The sequence below is a fragment of the Trichomonas vaginalis genome, chromosome IV (genome assembly GCF_026262505.1).
Source record: "Trichomonas vaginalis G3 chromosome IV, whole genome shotgun sequence".
In the NCBI taxonomy this organism is placed as follows: Eukaryota; Parabasalia; order Trichomonadida; family Trichomonadidae; genus Trichomonas; species Trichomonas vaginalis.
This window is the reverse complement of record NC_067206.1, coordinates 13524530-13542100: the sequence shown is the minus strand read 5'-3', so window position 1 is coordinate 13542100 and position 17571 is coordinate 13524530. Positions and strand designations below refer to the sequence as shown.

The 17571-nt window shown below is 29.8% G+C and overlaps 7 protein-coding genes and 1 pseudogene across 8 annotated transcripts, besides 5 other annotated features; 3 read left to right on the top strand and 5 right to left on the bottom strand.

Annotated features, from left to right (window-relative positions):
- Nucleotides 1–583: part of a mobile genetic element that runs on past the window's edge.
- Nucleotides 584–733: 150 nt separating this feature from the next.
- TVAGG3_0085210 lies at nucleotides 734–2373 on the bottom strand (annotated as a pseudogene). Its single transcript has one exon. A coding segment is annotated over exon 1 (1640 nt).
- Nucleotides 2374–2442: 69 nt separating this feature from the next.
- TVAGG3_0085200 (uncharacterized protein) lies at nucleotides 2443–2658 on the top strand (the record flags this gene model as incomplete). The annotated part of the gene is made up of 1 exon (XM_001303213.1): nucleotides 2443–2658. The coding sequence occupies one exon, from the start codon at nucleotides 2443–2445 to the stop codon at nucleotides 2656–2658; it is 216 nt and encodes a 71-aa protein (XP_001303214.1).
- A 24-nt stretch (nucleotides 2659–2682) lies between these two features.
- On the bottom strand, nucleotides 2683–2919 carry TVAGG3_0085190 (N-acetylmuramoyl-l-alanine amidase family; the record flags this gene model as incomplete). Its single annotated transcript, XM_001303214.1, has 1 exon — nucleotides 2683–2919. One exon carries the CDS (start codon nucleotides 2917–2919, stop codon nucleotides 2683–2685), a length of 237 nt encoding a protein of 78 aa, XP_001303215.1.
- Nucleotides 2920–3843: 924 nt separating this feature from the next.
- TVAGG3_0085180 (ankyrin repeat and SOCS box-containing protein 4 family) lies at nucleotides 3844–5514 on the top strand (the record flags this gene model as incomplete). Its single annotated transcript, XM_001303215.1, has 1 exon — nucleotides 3844–5514. One exon carries the CDS (start codon nucleotides 3844–3846, stop codon nucleotides 5512–5514), a length of 1671 nt encoding a protein of 556 aa, XP_001303216.1.
- Nucleotides 5515–6661: 1147 nt separating this feature from the next.
- TVAGG3_0085170 (ubiquitin-protein transferase protein) lies at nucleotides 6662–8763 on the bottom strand (the record flags this gene model as incomplete). Its single annotated transcript, XM_001303216.1, has 1 exon — nucleotides 6675–8753. The coding sequence occupies one exon, from the start codon at nucleotides 8751–8753 to the stop codon at nucleotides 6675–6677; it is 2079 nt and encodes a 692-aa protein (XP_001303217.1).
- A 534-nt stretch (nucleotides 8764–9297) lies between these two features.
- On the bottom strand, nucleotides 9298–10596 carry TVAGG3_0085160 (uncharacterized protein; the record flags this gene model as incomplete). The annotated part of the gene is made up of 1 exon (XM_001303217.1): nucleotides 9550–10224. One exon carries the CDS (start codon nucleotides 10222–10224, stop codon nucleotides 9550–9552), a length of 675 nt encoding a protein of 224 aa, XP_001303218.1.
- A 274-nt stretch (nucleotides 10597–10870) lies between these two features.
- Nucleotides 10871–12478, bottom strand: TVAGG3_0085150 (pectin lyase-like family; the record flags this gene model as incomplete). Its single annotated transcript, XM_001303218.1, has 1 exon — nucleotides 10910–12475. One exon carries the CDS (start codon nucleotides 12473–12475, stop codon nucleotides 10910–10912), a length of 1566 nt encoding a protein of 521 aa, XP_001303219.1.
- A 386-nt stretch (nucleotides 12479–12864) lies between these two features.
- Nucleotides 12865–12902: a mobile genetic element.
- Nucleotides 12865–12902: a terminal%2Cinverted (terminal inverted repeat of Banshee-A3 transposon ID:TVAGG3_0085140).
- A 1183-nt stretch (nucleotides 12903–14085) lies between these two features.
- Nucleotides 14086–14120: a mobile genetic element.
- Nucleotides 14086–14120: a terminal%2Cinverted (terminal inverted repeat of Banshee-A3 transposon ID:TVAGG3_0085130).
- A 122-nt stretch (nucleotides 14121–14242) lies between these two features.
- On the top strand, nucleotides 14243–16059 carry TVAGG3_0085120 (ankyrin repeat and SOCS box-containing protein 4 family; the record flags this gene model as incomplete). Its single annotated transcript, XM_001303219.2, has 1 exon — nucleotides 14247–15839. One exon carries the CDS (start codon nucleotides 14247–14249, stop codon nucleotides 15837–15839), a length of 1593 nt encoding a protein of 530 aa, XP_001303220.1.
- Between the last annotated feature and the right edge of the window lie 1512 nt (nucleotides 16060–17571).

Sequence of the window (17571 nt, the reverse complement as noted above, 5' to 3'; positions counted from 1 at the left end):
AGCATAACGTTCAACTGTTGACGACTAAACCCACTGAAAATGAAAAGGGTGGATAGTTTGATTTAATGTTTGTGCTTAATGCTTTGAAATATTGAACAGCCATAAAGAATGAACACTGAATGTGTCGACATTGAGTTAATAACTGATTAAAATATGATTTCTCATTTGTTATTAGTTTTGATTTCACTGCATCATCTAGAAAAATGAGTGAATGCAAAAATTCTTTATCAAAATTTGAAATGGAAAGTGTTTCAAATAATTCATCCCGTTGTTTATCAATAATTTTATCCTCTAATCCTTGCTTCTTGATTGTATTATATAATTCTTTATACATTAAAAAGTTTTTTAAATAATCTTCTGCTTCTTCTTGTGATAAATAAATAATTGGAATTTTGATTAAATGCTTTAAAGATTCAAATGTATCATCTGAAGGTGAACCTGAACGGTTGATATAAATTAACACATGTGAATGGGGGGAAGTGTTAGCAATAATAATTTGTTTTAATATCGTTAATGTTTTACCTTTATTTTGTTTACCAATTGCTGCAGTGATTGAATTTAAGTAACATTCAGAATATGGAATTTTCATTAATTTTTCCTTAGATAGAGCATTTCTATTATCACTCAATGCTTCATTAATCATATCATCTACGTATGTATTATATACTCCCGTTAATTCTTCATAAGGGGTGGATGAATTTAAATTCATTTAATCAAAAATAAATTTATAATTTTAAACATTTCTATTCATCAATATTTCATCATATGAACTTCTATACTGCGGTGGTGTACCTGTTGAATGATATTTCAAACCTTCATCCGGTGTCCATGTCCAATACGTAGTCCTAGTAAACCAAACCTGAGGAGGATTGTCACCTTTGAACAGTAAGTGTCATTTTCACCCTGAATGATTGGATAAGCTTTCACTTGTACTGTAACTTGTGAGTTGAAAGTTTCTAATCCATCAAAGAATATACCCGCTCCATTACGTTGAACTGGAATAGTGCATAAGAATGAAGTTTGGTCTTTCCATGTTCTAGCTGATGGCGTGCCATCATCTGCATTCAATGGTCTAGTTAATGAGTCCTCGTATTCTTCCGTGCATTCATTCACTCCATCTAAATCAGAAGCTTGAAGCATACGTGTAAAGAATATGTCACCCACTGTGGTCATCGCTTGATCGGGGAAGTTTCTGGAATCTATAGTGACCTGAAGACCTCGAAGCATTGGATTTTCTAAAACCGTTCTTTGCATTGCATTCTTCGGAAATGTTAACACAACATCTGTAACATTATGAAGGGCGTATGAGAAATCCGAGCTAATACCTTCTGGAGTGATGCATCCTCCATTTAGTGAACGAACGTCAATATGTTGAGCTGGAATCATGAATGGATCTTCCTTACTGAATAAACGTGGTATTGCTTTAACTGATTCTTCAATTAAACCGTATCCTGGTGTAATACATTTATCCTCTAAAACTTCCATCTTTATGCATGAAATAATAACGTCATCAACTGTTGCGTCAGCAGATGTAGCAGCTAAGCTTGTAATTAATTTGGCAGGAAGTCCGATTTGTTGGAATTTGCGATCATATTTATAAACATGATTCATAATCTTTTCATAATTTTCATCAGTTATCTTTTCATAAACGTAATTTTGTAAATCAGCAACTCTTAACGGGTCAACCTGACAAAATACTAAAGTATCCCTGAAAACATAATATTTAAGAATGATATCACCAAATGATTTAGGATAATCATCGAACGCCTGAAATGCTAACAAATCATTTACCGGAATAATCATATCAAAAGTGATATCAACTTCTTTATTTGCGTTCTTGAAAACTTCTGAAGGGTCAATATATTTACCACATACTGAGTTATCATATTTTTGAACATTATTATATAACGAATGAACAAACTTTTTAACTTTCCTTTCTGATTTTGGTTTATATGTTGCAAATGCGAAAGATTCACGGGCGCAATCCATTTGAAGATAACCGGCATCACCTCTTTCAGTTTCTACTTCTAATTGTTTAAAGTTTTGATTTGATGATTTGTAACCAACGAATAAACGCATGCATTTAAAAGCGGCATCACATGTGAAAGCTTTATTTGAAACTAGAGTTACTTTAACTTTGCGTTTAATATATGTGTCACCTAATTGGTTCACATCATGAGCTGGATTTGTAATTCTTAAATGAGTTTGTTTATCATCAAAATATGGAGTATCAGAGTCATAACATGAACTTTCAAGTTCTCTATAATATCTTCTACCGTCATTCTTTTCGAATATTTCATTTATCTTTTCGAATGAATGAAACACATTTCCATTAATTGGTTTAGTGTTTGGCACTAAATAGTTAGTCGTCATTTATTAATAAATAAAAAATCAAAATTAAAAGATGAAAATGAATTTTTAATTTTAATGAAATAATCAACTATGGCTGCAGGTATATTTAAGAAACTGTGGGATAGAGTAAAAAGAGGAGCGAGTAAAGTTTGGGAAACAATGAAGAAGGGAGCAAATTGGATATTTAAGAATAAAGAAGCAATTAGTGACGTAGCTGAATCAATAACACCAAAAGCTGCCCCAATAAGAGAAATTTTAAATAAAGGAGAAAAAGTTTATCAAAGACTACAACCAATACTAAGATAAAAATAATATTTATTTATTTTTCCACTATTTACCCCCTATTTTATTAAGTATTCCTTCAGCAATTCCACCAACTGCGTTACCTGCTTGTGCTCCCATCGCCGGATTACCTGCTTTAGTACCTAATACTCCACCTATGATAGTTCCTGCCGTTTTCGCTACTGGTGCCAAAAAGTTTGCAACAGGTTTAATAACCTTTTTATAAACCCAACCTGCAGCTTTCTTAATTCCATCCCATAATTTTTTAAAGAATCCTGCCGCCATTTCTGATTTAATATTAATTAAAAAATATATTTCATCACTTATATTCTAATTTTTTATTTAATGATAAATGAAACCGATTTTAAAAATAAATGAAACAGAGGAGGAAGAAATAAGTGGAAATGTTCAACAAAAAATAAACGTTGTTAAACCAATTACTGAAATAAAAATTTTTTCATCTGTTGAAGAATTTAATGACTATTATGCTAATAATAAAAAATTATTTGAAGAATTGACAACATGTAAATTGAATAAAATGTTTAAAATTGATGGATTCAAAATTTCAAAAATAAAAGGAGTGGTTAGTTTGAAATCTATTCCGCAATCAAGAATCACCTCATTAATGAAAATTGATGATTTAACAAAAAGAATAGAAGAGATTGAAGAAAGAATGAATCAAATAATTGATTTCATAAATTCAAATAATCATTAATTTTTAATTTATTTTTCTCATTTATGAGGTCTTTGATTATGACTTCATTGATTCCATTCAAGATTTAAACAATGTTTAATTAATCATGGAATATCTGACATCATCTATATATAGTTTCTTTTATAAAAGATGAAATAAATTATTTTTAAAATTAATGTTAATTATTTTTAATGTGTTTATGTAATCATGTATGGGTTGAGTGTAAATGTCTTACAATTTTGAACATTTTTTAAATCTTGATTTATTCAAAAACGTAAGACATAAAAACCGTAAGAATCATACATTTTTTACTTCATATGTTAAAAAAAATGATACAAAATCGTTCAATATTGTATGAATTCTTACGTTTACAAAAAAAGTCACACAACCCATTATATATACTACTATCTTTGCAGTCATTGTTTTCCAAATGTATGACATATTATTTTTCTCCTAATGAATTTTAAAGATATTTTAGATGGTAAAATGTTGATATATGACTTTTAAATTTTTTAATGTCTGAACAAGACGTTAATCCAAATAGATACAATGAGCTACGAAGCATCTGTCAATACCACATAGATATATATAATGCGTTATACCAGCTGAAAACTGAAAATAATGAAGATTTAAAGTCAATTTACAAACAAATCAAAACAGAATTGATTGACTCAAAGAACCGTCATCCTAAAAGCATTATAAAAGATATTTTAATGATCATTCAGTTTAACAATCGCTATACAAAGTCATATTTGACACTTGCCAAATTCGTTTGTGATGATTATCATATAACAGAAGTCAGCGATATCCCAATAGTATCAAGTTTCCTGTTTTATAAAGAATATGGAATTAAATTAGACAAATCTGGTCATTTTGGAAACATTGAATCAGAAAATCTCGATATTCATACAGAAGACACAATTTACAGCGCAATTATGTATAATGACCTAGAAAGATTCATCTGCTTCACAGAAAGAGAAGGATTTGATAAAAATCAAAGACTTCAAAGCAGTTTATATCCATATTGTTGTTATGGATATTCATTACTTGAATTATGTTGTTATCATGGAGCTGTTGATTGTTTCAAGTTCTTAAGAACGAATTTTAACTCCGAAATAACAGGAGTATGTCTTCAATTTTCATTTTTAGGCGGAAACAAAGATATCATGAGTGAATGTTTGAAATATCAAAAACCAAATCATGTATGCATGAGAAATGTAATTATTTCACACAACATTGATTTTGTTACATTTTTAATGAATGAATACAATTTAATAATTGAATTAGATTATTGTAAAGCATTTAACAATGTTGAATCATTTTTAGTTTATTTTGATCAAACTAATGATATTAACAAATGCTTTGTATATTCAGCAAAGTTTGACATCCCATCTCTTTGCGAATATTTTCTCTCTCATGGTGCAAATATTAATGAAAAATATGATGGATCAACCGCTCTTCATTATGCAGCATTGAACAGCAGTAAAGATACTGGTGAAGTTCTTATTTCACATGGTGCAGATATCAATGAAAAAGATAAACACGGACAAACAGCTCTACATATTGCGTTACATAATAATAATAAAGAAATAGCAGAACTTCTTATTTCACACGGTGCAAATATCAATGAAAAAGATTACCAAGAGAGAATCTCTCTTCATTATGCAGCAGAGAATAATAATAAAGAAACTGCTGAACTTCTTATTTCACTTGGTGCAAATATCAATGAAAAAGATGAATATGGAAAAACCGCTCTTCATTGTGCAGCAGAAAAGAATAATAAAGAAACAGCTGAACTTCTTATTTCACATGGTGCAAATATCAATGAAAAAGATAAAAATGGAAAAACCGTTCTTCACCTTGCACCACATTTTGGTGGTAAAGAAATAGCTGAACTTCTTATTTCACATGGTGCAAATATCAATGAAAAAGATAATGATGGGCAAACCGCTCTTCATTATGCAGCAGAGAATAATAGTAAAGAAACTGCTGAAGTTCTTCTTTCATATGGTGCAAACGTCAATGAAAAAGATAATGATGGACAAACCGCTCTTCATTATACACCCCATTTTGATGGTAAAGAAATAGCTGAACTTCTTCTTTCATATGGTGCAAACGTCAATGAAAAAGATAATGATGAAAAACCGCTCTTCATTATGCATCACATTTTGATGGTAAAGAAATAGCTGAGCTTCTTATTTCACATGGTGCAAATATCAATGAAAAAGATAATGATGGGCAAACCGCTCTTCATTATGCAGCAGAGAATAATAGTAAAGAAACTGCTAAACTTCTTCTTTCATATGGTGCAAACGTCAATGAAAAAGATAATGATGAAAAACCGCTCTTCATTATGCATCACATTTTGATGGTAAAGAAATAGCTGAGCTTCTTATTTCACATGGTGCAAATATCAATGAAAAAGATAATGATGGGCAAACCGCTCTTCATTATGCAGCAGAGAATAATAGTAAAGAAACTGCTAAACTTCTTCTTTCATATGGTGCAAACGTCAATGAAAAAAATAATGATGGACAAACCGCTCTTCATTAAGCAGGAGAAAGTAATAGTGATGAAACCGCCGAATTTCTTATTTCAAATAGTGCCAAAAAATAAAATTTCTACATAAGTTATCACTTTTTATATCTCGCTCTTTTTATCTACATATATGAAACATTTGAGAATTCAACCAAATATTTTTCGAACTCTGAGGAACAGGTGCGCCCACAACGGCCACAATTGCAAGAATTTGCTACACTGGTCGAAATTCACAGCATATACATACAATATGACGTAAAATTCACCAGATAAACTTGAATGTGGTCTTTTCTCAAGGTCCTGACACCAAATTGTATTTCTTAGTCTATATGAAAAGCAAATTTCTGACCTCATAAGAGGTAAGAAATGTATATTTTTTTTCTTGATATGACACAATTCATCTCCTATAACTCTAGATCATGATGATATTTGAGAAAGCCTGTCCTAGGGACTGTAGACGAATCAATGATCCAGAATGGGACAATTCTTGTCTCCGATTCATTGGATGGGTTTAGTTAACATGTTTGTTATTTTTTACTTAATCCATCAATTAATTACATCAATATCTTATTTATATTAAGCTGTAATAAATAAGATATTCACTTAGAGCTTCAAAGAACAAATTAAATTTAATTCATTTTCCTATTAATTAAACACCAATAGAGATTGTTTGATAACATTGAAGTTATTTCATCATACTTATGCAGCTTGTAGAAGTAACAATTATTAAATTGTAATTAAAATAAACATGATAAAATTTTATGAAATTTCAAACAAACAAACAAAAAAAAAATCAATAATATTAAATCTATTTAAATCCAAATCCTTCAAAGTACTGGATAGCGTAATACAGCTTGCTTTCCATTATTTCCTTTGAAGGATAAGGTGGAAGTAATAATTGCGAAATGCAAGTGAGAGCTGATGGTAAACGATCAATATCATCACATTTCTTAATCAGTAATTTCATCTTGAACATCATTCCTGAAGGAGGAACTCGATCTGTCCCTGTGATAAATTTCAAAAGTTTTCTTTTGTCTTCTTCGACCATTTTATCATAAATTTCCCAGAATCTAATAATTGTTATGTCGTATTTATGGTAACCTGAGTATTCTGTATTTCTTTTGATGAAATCCCAGTCAATTTTCTCTTCTCCACTCATACAAAGGTCTAATTCGTCAGGAGTAAGCTTCTGATACATGCCAGCTTTGCAGACAAGACTAAATCCTTTCCTCAAATAGTTCATTGGAAATTGAATTGATTTTATAAACTTGTATTTAATGTATTGCTCAACATACTGCTCAACATTCTCATTGGTAACATCAATAGTTGATCCATTCTTGATGAAATCAACTGTTTCTTGATGTCCGAAAATATCAACAACAGATGAAAAGGTTAAACAAAGATCTGCAACGTTTTCTCCATTCTCTGGCATTAACAGTATCTCTCTAAGTGATTTGGCAACGTCTGGCTCTATTTGTTCCAAATCATTTAAAGTGAAATTGGAAAAATTCAAAATACTTTTGAACAACGCCCTGGGGAAATGGACAGGAAGTAATATCTCATTATAAATAGCTAATCCGATTATTAATCCGTAAAGAGTAAATAAATGATCATCTTCAATTGAAGAAGCCAAGGGAGTAAACCACAAATAATGATTCCCATATAACTCAAACATCCCGTAATCAGAGGAAAACAAAGTTTGGCAAATCAAATGGATAAATTCTCGAGATGGACCTCCCAAATCAACGGCTTCTTCTCCTTCGAACACAACCCTGAGCTTCTTGAGCCAATCAGTGTATGGGACTGTTGACAAACAGCTCAAAGTGTCTTCTACAATGTGATTTCTTCGAATTAAAAGATCCAAAAAAATATTTGACCGGACATTCATGTTATTAATGATATCACTGTAGAACACTGCTGCACGTATTGTATCCGTTTGTAATGTACAAATTTGGATTTTGGTATTTAAATTCAAAACAAAAGAAAATTTCTCGATTAATGGATCGGAGTGGCCACTGAATCGATTTTCTTGTGTAAAACTGTCATTAATATGGTGATTATAAAAAATTGAAGTTGGAAGTGGGGAATTTGAACGTTCATTGGCCAGGAATGCTAAATTCATAACTTCTAGCATGTAAATAACCTGTTGAGAATATGGATCTGGCTTCTCTCTGTTAGCATAAAAATCCGAAATCGCGCAATGAACAATTCCGATGATTTGATTGATTAAATTTGGACATTTCGATAATTCTGATATAAACAACTTACGATCTTGATGCTCCAACTTAGTTTTAATGAAAATAAAAATTGATAATAACAAAGATTCAGAAGATTTGGGAGAAAAGATTGATGGGAAGTAGAATAGTATAAGCAAGCCTCTGATTATCGATATTGTGATACTGTTTTTCCAATTCATGATATCTATTGCGATAGAACTTATTAAATTGTAAATTTGAGTATTCAAACTTGGTATGGATGATAGTATTGTTGAAAAATTGAAAAATTTTTGGTCATTAATAAGTAAATTTGTTTTTGTGATGAATTTATCTTTTGGAGTAAATAATTGACAAAAGTACATGAAGTTTGTAAACACTGGATTGATGTTTTGCAATATTTCAGCAGGAGAAGTTGAAATTGTAAAATTATTTGCGAATTTTTCAAAATCTTGTAAAATTTGTCGAGCTTCTTCATTACAAAGTAGTATATTGATATGATGGCATAAACTTTTCTTTGATTCTTCATTCTGCGCCATTTTTAATGCAATTTGTTTCTTCTGAATATACGAAGAATTCGAAAGTACAAATTTCGGACAGTTTGCACAGTTTGGATTGTTGCACACAATCTTTTCGCACCCATTTGTTAGTTGAAATAAAAAGATATCTTCCATTGAAATGGGTGCGAAAAAATTGTTTTCCAAAAAAAAGTTTTTACAAAGGGAGCTGTAATATCAATTTGGTGCTTTTCATATTTAGGCTCTGCTATTTCATAATATTATTTGATGCAAATTGATTTGATACAGGAAAAGAATTAAGCAAATTTGGATAATCTTGGGCAAATAAACACTGAGAATTAATGATATTTCAACGCCTATCGGAGGACTATGAAGAATCTTTATTTTAATGCCGAGCAATTTAGTAATTCTCAATTGAGATAGCTCTAGAGTTTGAATTCTCAATTTTTTTTGTTGCACTTCTTTTGGGATCACAGATTTAAGACATAGCTTTGTTGTTTATATTCATAGAGTAGTTTTGATCATTTCATATATGTATACATGAAATTGCTGAAATTTAATCATAAAATCAAAAAATGACTATATAAATATGAGAATTGATATATATACTCATATATCCTATGCAAATATAATGAAATATTATTATATCTTAAGAATAAAACATGTAGAACAAAAGAATCACAATAGGATGTTATTTAATCAAAATTCTCGCAAAAACAATGATGTCATATAAACGATAAAGTGAATGGTTTTAATTGGAATTCATAAAACCCAATTCATTAATGCGCAAAACTCTCAATTGGTTAAATTGATTAAGTGCTTCAGTCTTGTCACTTAAAAAGATTTATATGTAATTTCCTATAGCAATATACACATGTATAGATTCATATATATACAATTAGTACAATTACACTGAATAAACATAAATATATCTCTGTAAAAAAAAGAAAATCTAGAGCCTTAAATATAAAGAATTTGATAAATAGTTTTGATAATCTTTGAGCATGCTCAATGCGTCAGATATTTTCATTTGAGGATGAATTGTTTTCATTCCATGAATGATTAAACTTCCAACAATTTTAGCGTCTTTTTCAGAAAAATATGTTGTAGCTGTTCTGAATTTGCCATAAATTGTATTTACACCATTTTTGATTACAGAAAAAGAAAGGAATCCGACACTATTTTTGATTTCTTCAGCATTGATGTGATAGTCAACCCAAGCATCCTTGAATTTATTCCCCAGATCAAATGTTCCTATTAATGAAAGATCACAAACGCAGCCTATATCTTTTTTCTCAGTATCAGATTGCTTGAAATAGTTTTCTTTCATTGCTTTCAAGGCGGAAAACATTTCGCCGCGTTTAACTCTTTCATTAAAATCATTCCTCATCAGTTTCATTAATTCTCCAACAGTATTGTTAACAGGAATGCTTGGAATCCTAACTCTTATGTGTGAAAAATTATTTGTATAGTTCAAACTTGATTTTTTGAGGAATTGACGAGTATCAATGCATGTTAAAACACCAATTTTGTCAAATTTATTGTTGTATGCTGAGAATCCTAAAACAACATTAGCCAAATAATAGTCGGTAATATTCTTAATCTTTCCATTTATTTTGTAAGTCATAAACTCCGTTGCATCGGATTCAAAATCAAATTGCTTTGTTATACCTGAGTAATGAAGATCCGTCTTATTTTTCGGAAATACCCTTGTTACTTCGGTATCATATGCAATCAGAGGAGGCAATTCGCCTTTATAGCTATCTATTTCTTTCTTGAATACTTGATCACTTGGAATAATAGAAGGTATATAATTAATTTGTTACATGTAAAATAAGAAGTCTATTGTAATATTAAGAGGAGTTTGCTAATGATAATCTCTTTCATCAATATTTGCATCATGTGAAAGAAGAAATTCGGCGATTTCTTTGTCATTGTTTTTTTTGCTACAATATCTGAATAAGCTCCCGGTTTTAAGGAGACAGATACTCTACAGAATTAAAGGCATATTGTTAAGGCTGCACTTACACCCGACGTTAGAAATATGCATTAACGTCATATGGGCGTAATTTCACCCTTAAATTAAACTTGATTTAAATCATTGTTTTTGCTAGTGATTCAGAAAAGAGAAAACTCTTGAGTAAACCAGATTTTTCAAATAAACTAGAAATCAAATTCTTTGCGTCTCTCTCTCTCAAATATGATTTCAAGTTTTATGCTTCTGTCATTAAATTAAGAAAATAATACATAATTAATTAAAAAATACTTAAAACTATGAGAAATTATATTATTTATTACAACATTTTTAACATTTAATCGTAATCTTTATTTTGTTCAAATAAAGATCCAATAATATAGTGGATATTACCTTTTCTTGTGGATATAATAGCACCTGCAACGATACATGCGACCAAAGTAACTAAAATCGATCGTTTATCAACATTTGTGTTGATTATTGATTCCTGGAACTTACAACCCTTACAGAAGAAGTACAAATTACTTGGCAGAGCATCTTGATGAGTTGAAGAAAAATTATTATTTTCAAGAATCGTTTTTCCGAAGCTATCAATCATTCCATTGAGTATCTTACCTTGGAAATTAGAATCATAGATATATAATGATCCAAAATGGTTGCTAGCAATCTTCTGGGAATATCCAGAATTAAATTCAAAAGTTGTGTTTGAAATATAGCCTTTAGACATATTGATATCAACTGCCTTTGTCCAACTGTTGGTTATCATTGAGTTTCCAATCGATATCTTGCTGTTGTGAAGTGAAGATAATATTGATCTGAAAGCTTTAGTATTATCAAAGGAAGAGTTCTCTACAATTGCTTCAGAGTTAATATCGGCTGTTACTACGGACTGCAATGGCTTGTTTGAGTCAAATATCGAGTTATTTATCGTAACTTTTGATTTCGAAAAACTTCCGATAATTGATTGGCCAGCGCAGTTCTCAAATTTTGTGTACTCGATAATTCCTTGAGATCTGATCGTATAAATCATCGGATATTTTGTTGAAGCGGAATTTCGGATTAAACACGAAGAAATGGAAAACTGGTCATTGGAGGTTGACGAATACAAACTGCCTTGGTAATCATCAATAACAGTATTGATAATTGTAGCTTTGTTGTCGTGATAAGAATGAATCAAATCAGAATGGGAATTTGTCTTGAAATTGGAGTTAGTAATGTTGACAATGCTTTTATCTTCAAGTCTGATGAATGGAGCGCTTGGAGAATTGTTGTTTTCGAAATTAGAAAGGTCAAAAGTAATTTTAGAGTTTCTGGATAAAACAATCGGCATTTTGAATTCATGGAATACAAATTGATACATCATATTAAGTTTCTCAAAGTTAATGATAGAGTTTGTGAACTTGAAAAACATTTTTTCGTGAGAAGTACATTTATCAAGTGATAACTGTGTAAAATTGATCTCGGAATTCTTTGCATTGATGGGGATTGCGTTTTTATGTATATTTGATCCTGAAATTGAAATATTTTCGAGAGAAATTTTTGAATTTGTAAAAGAAAATATAGGATTAGTGAATTCTATAAAGTGTATATTGCTTAATGACATGTTTTGGATATTTTGAAGATCAATATATGCTGTTGAAGAGTAATTTGTTTGAATTCCATCGATTGTAACGCCATTTCCATCAACATTTACGCCAATTTTAGAACAGTTTGCGATTAATTGGTGAAATAATATATGCTCTTTCGGTTTATGAACGGCTGGATCTAGAATTGTTATGAAATCTCCTGATTTTGCATTTTTGAGAATGTACTGATAATCGCATGGCTTGTTATGAAGACAACGGTCTGTAGAAGAGCCGGTTCTCTTGACGTAAAGTCTCTGAAATATTAAAAAGTTCAACATTTTTTTTATTGTCAAATTTCTTCTTTCATTTTTGTTGAAGTTCTGTGAATTCCTCATAGTGTTTTAGAAGCCAAAACTGGATAATAGAGACACCAGTGAGGTTAGTATCTCTACCCTTGATTCTTGAATGTTTGACTATATGGAAATTAAAAGTAACGTGTGTGATTTTTCACCCAGCCGTAAGGGGCTTAACTTTTGAGAGTTTTACATGGCAATTTGCTGGCAAATGCCATGTAATTTATTCTCAATTATTTCGTAGGGGTTGCCGGTGCATTTACCCTAAAAATATTTGAGAGTTTTACATGGCATTTGCCAGCTGTAATACGAGATATATGAAACATTCAGTTCTTATTTTTTCATATGTTTTGGAAAGGAAACATATCTGATGATGTTGTAAACAGAAATTCATCAAAAGTGACACCTCAGAAAAGCTAAAATATTGAATTTTTGGAACTTTTGATAGAGCACGTTTTTAAATATTAATTAAAGTAAATGTCTATTTTGTAAAGATTCTTTTTAATAAAAAAAATAAAATTTTGAAGAAGAACACAAAATCTTCTGAAAAATAATATCACATAAACTCATATTATTTTCTAATATATAACTATTTTATATAAAAATCAAATTCAATGATCTTAAAAGCGAAGGATAAACCTCAAAATTTACGAATATAATGAGTGGGAATATAATGCTTATCTATCATAAAACCATATGAAATATCAATTTTTGCTTTACGCCTAATTTTTGACGACAATTAGCAAAAAATGTTAAATGTTAACACTCAGTCCATTTGAATATGAAAAATAAAATTGACTTTGATTAAATGTTTTTATTTATCATGCAATTCTTCTTGCGACCAAAGATTTGAATAAAAGTTCAAAAAATAAGATAGCTTAAAAAATAATATACGGTAGTGTTTACTAATAGATGAATAGTATATAAATTCTATTAAAATGGATTTGATCCAAAAAAATATAAAACCAAAAATAATTGTTATAATTTAAATGAAGAAGTAATTTAAAACGATTTTATTTATGATCAAATTTTATATATTTTTTTGGATCAAATCTATTTTAATAGAATTTATATACTATTCATCTATTAGTAAACACTATCGTATATTATTTTTTAAGCTATCTTATTTTTTGAACTTTTATTCAAATCTTTGGTCGCAAGAAGAATTGCATGATAAATAAAAACATTTAATCAAAGTCAATTTTATTTTTCATATTCAAATGGACTGAGTGTTAACATTTAACATTTTTTGCTAATTGTCGTCAAAAATTAGGCGTAAAGCAAAAATTGATATTTCATATGGTTTTATGATAGATAAGCATTATATTCCCACTCATTATATTCGTAAATTTTGAGGTTTATCCTTCGCTTTTAAGATCATTGAATTTGATTTTTATATAAAATAGTTATATATTAGAAAATAATATGAGTTTATGTGATATTATTTTTCAGAAGATTTCATTCTATATGCCTATGAAAAGTACTCTCAAAACTAACTTTTTCCTAATTATAATTAAATCTAGAATATTGTATTATGCTTAGTATTATTTCATTTTTCTCATTCAATTTAGAATTTACAAATGTCAAAAAATTGAGAGCTGTCACTTTTGATGAATTTCTGTTTACAACATTTTTTGTATTACTGATCTATACCTGATGGTAATTGCATACCTCAAAAGATGATGATGAAAAAAATTTTCGACTAAAAAAAAGTAGTCGGATTAAAAATTTTGCCATAAAAAAAAATCAAATTTTGATGTTGTCTGATAACACAGTATCACCAACTCATTACAATGAGTTGATGAGCACTTATAAAAATTATTGTGATGCATTTGACTCACTATACAAGCTCAAAACAAAAGACGAAAAAGAATTATCTAAAATTTATCAAAATATCAAAATTCATCTGATCGATTCATATAAATATCCTCCAAATCAGATTATTACTGATATGTCAAATATGTCAATGTATAACAACCGCTATATGAAGTCATATTTATACATTGTCAAACAAATCTTTGAAGAATATCACCCAAAGGATATTAATGCGATTAATTCTGTTTTTGATTACCTTTTCTATAAAGAATATGGAATAGTACTTGTAGAAAGCAACAGAACAAAGTTCAAGGAATTTGAATCTAAAAATTATACATTGGATATTCATAAAGAAAATACGATTTACAGGGCTATTATGGATAATGACAAAGAATTATTAATCTCTATCATCGAAAAAAGCGAATTTGATAAAGATCAAAGACTAGACGATACATTTTATCCATATTCATTAAAAGGATATTCATATCTTGAATTATGCTGTTATTATGGATCTGTTGATTGTTTTAAGTTCATAATCACAAAATTTCACCCAGAAATAACAAAAAAATGTCTTCGTTTCTCATTTTTAGGTGGAAATCAGGAGATCTTAAGCGAGTGCTTGAAAAAACAAGAACCAGATAAAAAATGCATGAAAATTGCAATTATTACACACAACATTGATTTTGTTTCGTTTTTAAGGAATGAATATAATATTGAAATCGACTTAGCCGATTGCGGTTTGTATAATAATCTTCAGTCATTTTTAGTATATTTAGATCAAACTAATAATATTGATACATGCTTAATTTATTCATCTTATTTCTTTCTTCCATCCCTTATCAAATATTTTATTTCCCATGGTGCTGATATCAATGCTAGAGATGAAGAGGAGGAAACTCCACTTCATAAAGCAGCTTATAGCAACAGCAAAGAAACAGCAGAAGTTCTTATTTCACATGGTGCTGATATCAATGCTAGAGACAAATATAAGAGAACTCCACTTCATAAAGCAGCTTTTAGCAACAGCAAAGAAACAGCAGAAGTTCTTATTTCACATGGTGCTGATATCAATGCTAGAGATGAAGATGAGAAAACTCCACTTCATAACGCAGCTTTTAGCATCAGCAAAGAAACAGCAGAAGTTCTTATTTCACATGGTGCTGATATCAATGCTAGAGATGAACATGAGAAAACTCCACTTCATTACGCAGCTTATAGCAACAGCAAAGAAACAGCAGAAGTTCTTATTTCACATGGTGCTGATATCAATGCTAGAGACAAATATAAGGAAACTCCACTTCATAAAGCAGCTTTTAGCAACAGCAAAGAAACAGCAGAAGTTCTTATTTCATATGGTGCTGATATCAATGCTAGAGATGAAGATGAGGAAACTCCACTTCATTACGCAGCTTATAGCAACAGCAAAGAAACAGCAGAAGTTCTTATTTCACATGGTGCTGATGTCAGTGATAATGATAGTGATGATGATAATGATCGTGACGATGATAATGACAGTTATGATGATAGTTATTAAGAACTTTCATTACACAGCTTTAACAGCTTAGAGTAAGGATGCTAAAAGTGGGGAACGATAAGCAAATTGAGAGTTTCCCGTCCCCTCCCGGTGAATCCCCACAGTGGGGAAAATAAAAATAAAAAACTAAAAATTAAATCACACGTTTTTAGTCTCAAGATAGCTTCATTTAATATATTTTCAATACAAATTCCTTTAAAAAATACTAAACAGCTATGATTATTTTCAAAAGCATAAACAAAATTTATAAATTCTTCATGTATTTTGCGCTCTAATCTAAAATTTAGCTTAATGTCATAGAATTTGGATTAGAGATCTTTTACCTATAAAAATTCGATAATGAGTGATTTTTTATAAAAGTCAAAATACAAGTATGAATATGCAATAAAATTTCATAGTTGTATGAACGATGAGAAAGTTATAAGCCAAAAGACTGATAAAAATGTAAAATTAAATTTTATAAGTCTACCCAGATTTTCCTTACTTTTACCACTCCCCATGTAATTTCTGGGGAAAACGATAATTCTTTTTTTTTATGGATGAATAGATCGTTTTCCTAGAAAGGACCTCATATCTCTGGCTAAAAAGAGTGTCAGATCCTAAATAGGTTATTGATCTAGTGTACAAATCCAATAAAAAGCCTATTTTTTTGGCTTTTTTGGTGCTCATTTTTTCGAAGATCGACATGAATATGGGGAAACCATCGGATTTTTTTGGTTAACCCACATCTTCATGTAGTCTGGACTATCTTTCCTCGAAGGACCTCTTTACGGGTGTAAAAACTCATAAAGTTCTCAAAAGATTCATTCTCGATCTCCATGCTGAAAGAATTTACAATAAAAAAGAGATCTACGCATCAAACTACAGCCATAAATGAACTGAACCCCTAAAGCTCAGCTCTTAGTTTATCAAAAACGTCGAAATCCTTCTCATTGCAATCAAATTTTCTCAATAACTCATAAGAAAAATCGAATTTTGATTAAGCCGATGTTATAGGTATCACAAATACTACAAACTTGAGCAATATCGAAATTGCCAGCAAAAGTTTGAAATTGCATTGCTCATATTTGTTTTGTAAACTAAAAATCTGCTTATATTATTCATTAATTTTTTATATATTATTCATATACTTTAATAAAAACAATACTATTTCACCTTAAAAATGAATTTCATAAGTCAATATTATTTTTTTGAAAATGTATCAATTTTCGATTAAAACAACATGAGAATAAAATTTACGCAAAATTATTTTAAAAAATGGTGTTAAAAATTTACAACAGATGAAGAATAAGATTGCAAGAAGTTTTGAAGTTTAATTTTAAGAAAAAAAATTCGGATATTATTCATGAATCTAAGTAATCTGATATTTGAGTATCGGCACTATGCATAAAACATATATTTATAGTTTTTTTGGAGTTTTATGATTTTAAATATATTCAAATTTGGCAATCCAATAGATTTTTAAAAAATAGGTAAATAAAAATAGATTACATATGCAGCAGATTTAGAACATGAAACAAATCTTATAGTGACCCAAAAAAAAATTCATGATCCAAAAAAGAAAAAAAATGGCTAAATGGGAATCAAACCTTGGCATAATGAATCATTATGTCGGATGTTTCCACTACACCGGCAGTTCGAAAAATACCCTTGGTGGTTCTATTTAATAGCTACTCCCAACGATAGGCGGTGTCCCCAGCTTTAGAGGGGTGGTAAAAGTAAGGAAAATCTG